This window comes from Lolium rigidum, chromosome 5, assembly GCF_022539505.1.
Source record: "Lolium rigidum isolate FL_2022 chromosome 5, APGP_CSIRO_Lrig_0.1, whole genome shotgun sequence".
In the NCBI taxonomy this organism is placed as follows: Eukaryota; Viridiplantae; Streptophyta; class Magnoliopsida; order Poales; family Poaceae; genus Lolium; species Lolium rigidum.
Window position 1 is genome coordinate 237,522,916 of NC_061512.1, and position 4,923 is coordinate 237,527,838.

At 47.2% G+C, this 4,923-nt stretch overlaps 2 protein-coding genes across 2 annotated transcripts in view; one reads left to right on the forward strand and one right to left on the reverse strand.

Moving 5' to 3' along the window:
• Positions 1 to 430, reverse strand: part of LOC124657288 (peroxidase 55-like) — a 2,071-nt gene extending 1,641 nt beyond the window's left edge. The window contains exons 1-2 of the mRNA XM_047195863.1: positions 329 to 430; positions 121 to 132 (exon numbers count right to left, since the gene is read on the reverse strand). Of these exons, the coding sequence (XP_047051819.1) occupies positions 121 to 132; positions 329 to 430 (114 nt within the window). The remainder of the gene's footprint in view (positions 1 to 120; positions 133 to 328) is intronic.
• A 1,308-nt stretch (positions 431 to 1,738) lies between these two features.
• LOC124654769 (60S ribosomal protein L7a-2-like) lies at positions 1,739 to 3,893 on the forward strand. Its single transcript, XM_047193758.1, has 7 exons — positions 1,739 to 1,747; positions 1,913 to 1,960; positions 2,047 to 2,248; positions 2,880 to 3,049; positions 3,163 to 3,291; positions 3,389 to 3,481; positions 3,568 to 3,893. The coding sequence occupies exons 1-7, from the start codon at positions 1,745 to 1,747 to the stop codon at positions 3,697 to 3,699; spliced, it is 777 nt and encodes a 258-aa protein (XP_047049714.1). The 5' UTR covers positions 1,739 to 1,744; the 3' UTR covers positions 3,700 to 3,893.
• The last annotated feature ends 1,030 nt before the right edge of the window (positions 3,894 to 4,923 follow it).

The following is a 4,923-nucleotide window of genomic DNA, read 5'->3' on the forward strand; positions in this document are numbered from 1 at the left end:
AGTATCTGCAGCTCTTGTAAAACTCCGATCAGTTATGCAATTTATCAGGAACAGATATGTTTCTGATAAAAACATCGATTCAGCGACTTTATTCAAATAATTTTAAATTCAAAAAATTACTTGAAGCTGAACCTACATGACCATACTAAGAAACAGTATACAACTGAATGTAAAGCATTACCACAATGCATAGCGCCAGCGATCACAATCCATAAGCACGGTAACACTACTAGTACTATTTAGCCAAAAAAAAAAAAACATCATGTACCAGCTGCAACCTAACACCTATAATTTATACCCTGCCAAGTCAAATCTGCCTGCAAATTACAACGGCTTTCCCAAATTCCCAGGGGATGAAGTCCCAAACATCACTAACACTTGACCTCGCGTACAAAGCACCAATCGAAACATCAAATCTATCCGCGGTCATGCTCATAGCAGCCGGATTCGGGGTACGGTGGTCCGTCCCTCGTACCGGATTCGGTGAACCGGAAACGGATTCGGAAACGCCCCACGATTCGGTGAAAATCGCAGTGGATTCACGTTTCGGGATCGTCCCAGGTTCATCGATTCAGTGGAGAACAGTGAGACAAAAATTTCCCTTCCCCAAATCGTATTTACTCCAAGCTAGAGTTCTATTGAAGGTACATCATGATTCATGAGTTGATCTCTTGATGAAACTTGGAAGACGACTGTCACTTGGATGCTGCTACTGAGTTTGCTTGTTGCGAATTTTAGTCAATCTTAGTCATATATGTTCCAGTACTCGAATTATCTATCTATCTTAGTCATATATGATGCTACTGGGAAGATGCCTGGTTCAGATTTCCTTGTTTGTTGGTCTAGTTCAGATTTATTGCGTATATGAACTTGAGTTATCTATCATTTTATCTTAGTCAAGCGTATATGTAAACTTTATCTGAATATCGTTTGTAGGTTAGTTGTATCAACTAGGACATCTGAATATTGTTTCTAGGTTAGTTGTATCAACTAGGACAGGTTCACATTTCCCGTACCACATTACCGTACCGGGTTCACCGTACCGAAACGACTCGGTTCGTGTCCCCAACGTATAAGATTCGATCTAGAGATGTGTACCCCTAGTGTTTTCTATTTTTTTCATCCTCCGATTCCCGTCCCCCGTTTCCGTCCCCCGTACCCTCCGTACCGGAAACATGGCAGCTATGGTCATGCTTAGCTCTAAGAAGAACCGTGAGACCTAGCCGCTGGCCCGTGGGGGTCGAATGAAACACCGCCAGAAACGCAGCAAAAAAACTCCGTGAACTGCATACGTACTTTGATCCAGAAGATAATTTTGTTTCCCTGGGTATGAGCTGCTCAATGGAGGGCAGCAGCTCCCGGCTTCGCCTCGCCGCATCGCTCCGCCTCTTCGCCATGGCGCAAGGTTGCTGCTCGTGGAGGGGCAGCTACGTAGTATCCAAATACTCCAGGGGTTTACTCAGAAAAGTTACCAAACCAATGGGCTGAAACCACAATCACTCCGTACCGTGCGGCCCAGGCCAGACCATTCCGGCCCAAGTTCGACCTCCTAAACCCTAATCCTGGCATCGGACGGCCGAGACCTCCCGACCCCCGCATCCGACGCTCAGAAAACGCCCACGTATCCCAGACGCTTCCTTTATAAAAACTGCCTCTCCGCTCCGCAGCACCACTCGCCGCCTCTCCCTCCGCCTGCTCCCCACCGTCGCCTCCCGTTCGGAACCCCAAGCTCCCCGCCGGCGAAATGGTACGTCGCCGCGGCCGCGGCCGCCGCCAGTCCCCCTCTCAGCTCTATCTCGTCCGGCGCCCTCCTTTTGATCTGTTTGTTTGACCTCGGGAGCTATTGTTTAGATACTTGCGGTTTTATTTCCTGATGAATCTTGTCTAAGAGTGTCGATGGCGAATCTCGCAGGCCCCGAAGCGAGGCGGCAAGGCCCCGGTGCCGGCGAAGAAGAAGCCGGTCCGTGCTCCCTCCGTTCATGCTTCAGATCACTGTGTTGTTATTTAGGCCGTAGCGCGTGTGATCTGACTCTGTTGTTGCTGCAGGCGCAGGTGACGAACCCGCTGTTCGAGAAGAGGCCGAAGCAGTTCGGCATCGGCGGCGCGCTGCCGCCCAAGAAGGACCTGCACCGGTTCGTCAAGTGGCCCAAGGTCGTGCGCATCCAGCGCCAGCGCCGCATCCTCAAGCAGCGCCTCAAGGTGCCCCCGGCGCTACACCAGTTCACACGCACCCTCGACAAGAACCTCGGTATATATATCCGCAACTTTTTTATGCGTGCATCACCGAACTAGGAATACGCAATGCCTTGATGTAGATAGAGGATGAACTGTGTTGGTTTTGACCTATGGGCCTGAGATAATGAAAAAAGTTTGTACATGGATTAGGTGGCATTGGGAGCTTTACACCTGTATGATTAGGACAATGCGTGTTATGTGCTAAGTGTCTGCTATGCCCCCCTGCAAGTTATGCATTGTTATCTCGTCCTGCATGTTAATGTGCATAGGATACGTTTCTAGTAAATGGATGCCTGGGTTAATATTTGAATACTTCTCCATCTAAGATGGATTCGGTTCCCAGCTAAGAATGCACAGGGTACCACTCAGAGCCTTCTTTCATTGTTTTCCTCAATAACATGCATTAGCGATATCACACTAGGTTGTGCCTCCGTGCCTGTAGAAGTACAGTAATTGAAGAACGTAAGAGAATTGTTTGCGGCAGTTTTTCTTCTAAGGATGCCAGTTAGGAAAAGCCATTGCAGTGTAGCTGTACATTCTGGGAGTCTCATTCTTTATTTGCTTTAAGTTCATGGTTATCTGGATTCAGCTTAGTTTCTGTGAAACCTTTGTTGCAACTCTCTGATATGAATCACCTGTTGCAGCCACCAACCTGTTTAAGATGCTTCTCAAGTACCGCCCTGAGGACAAGGCTGCCAAGAAGGAGCGGCTCTTGAAGAGGGCCCAGGCTGAGGCTGAAGGGAAGACCGTTGAGGCCAAGAAGCCAATTGTTGTGAAGTATGGTCTTAACCATGTCACTTACCTCATTGAGCAGGTAGTTACATGAGTTACCTTTTCTGATTCACCTGATTATTCCTTCAATCATAGCTTACAGTTGTGTTGACAAGAAATAATTTTGTGATGAATCTTTTTTCTATTTTGCTGCAGAGCAAGGCCCAGCTGGTTGTCATCGCCCATGATGTTGACCCAATTGAGCTGGTTGTGTGGCTGCCAGCTCTCTGCAGGAAGATGGAGGTCCCATACTGCATTGTCAAGGGGAAATCACGCCTCGGATCGGTATATTTTCTTCTGCTTTCCCTGATCTGCACTTCTGTGATATGTCTGCAACTCCAACTAGAAACGAATGCTCACTTTGCATTATAACTGTCTGTAGATTGTTCACAAGAAGACCGCCTCTGTTCTCTGCCTGACCACTGTCAAGAACGAGGACAAGCTTGAGTTCAGCAAGATCTTGGAGGCTATCAAGGTATGGAGCTCATGAAACACTCACCCCAACTGATACGGGTCCTTGTCTTGTTACCATCCTTCTAACTTATCTGTGCTATTCTGCAGGCGAACTTCAACGACAAGTTCGATGAGGTCAGGAAGAAGTGGGGAGGAGGCGTCATGGGCTCCAAGTCCCAGGCGAAGACCAAGGCCAGGGAGAGGCTCATCGCCAAGGAGGCTGCACAGCGGTTGACCTAAGCATAGCGTTCTATGCTGAGCATATGCCATGTAGTTTCCCTTTCAGTGTCCTGATTTTGACGAGGAACTTGGAACTCTTTTAGCAGCACCTGTGGAATCAATCGTATTGTGGTTTTCTGATTCTTGTTCCGTTTGCCTAGACCATGTCAAGATCAGATGTTTGCTATATAGATTTATGTCCTGTGTTGAGCCAAGTTGATTGTGTATGCTCGCTGCACTGTCATGGTAGATGGTTTACAAGATCTTGTTAAAATGTTTATTTTATGATTTTCTACCGCGGTGTGTGTGTTTTGCTTTCTTGGACTATGTGCTGTAGTCTTGCAGACCTTTACTCAGTGCCAAAAACTAGCTGAATAGGCGTTGCATCCATGAGTCTTGATGTTCGGAGGTACACAAAAGGGTAAAAAGAAGGTGCGAACTGAGGAAAGTCACTGTCTGAACTGTTTGGAGGGCGACCTAACGACGACCAAAACTTAAGATTGGAGGATCATGTTTATCTAAAATTCTTTGCTTCCGTCTATTCCTGTCAAGAAACAAACCAGTTTTTCTTAAACTCGAAAAACACTTGCACAAGAAGTTGTTCCAACAGACTGGGGGTTTATCTGCTTCTAATAGGGCCATGAGTTTACCATGACGATGTATAAGTGCAGTATTTGGCGAACAAGATGGGAGCAGATTGAAAAATTGCGACCAATATCAAATCGGCATGAAAAATAAGGAGTATGTTAAAAAATATATGAAAAATATGTTGACATCCATCCAGTGTCCAGTTCAACCGGTGGTGTGCGCCAAGTGGACTGCATTTTAGTAGGCATTAAGCACAACTCATGCTACCATCGAGAGGGCGTCTTGGGCCGCAGTCTCTTTGGGCCCACTCTATAGCAGACGCAGCTACTGTCGAGACCCGAGTCGAGCGTGCCCCTCTCCTCCTCCGAGCCACGCCGTAGGGCAGCTGTCTGCGCCACCGCGACCTTCCAAGAAAATGAAGCGGCTCCCCAAATCTCCTCGCGTCGCGCCACCCCTGCGCAGAGCGTAGGATCATCAGTTCTTGCTAGATGGTTTGGATGTTCTTATTGCCATGTCTATTTTTCCTTTTGATTTTCTACAAGTTTGTGTGTTCTGGTTTCGTCGCCGTTGTATTGTGGACCTTTACAGGTAGTTTGTAACAAAAATGCTCGTGACAGTTCATTTTATTGCCAAAGAGGACAAAAATCTGAGAATTGA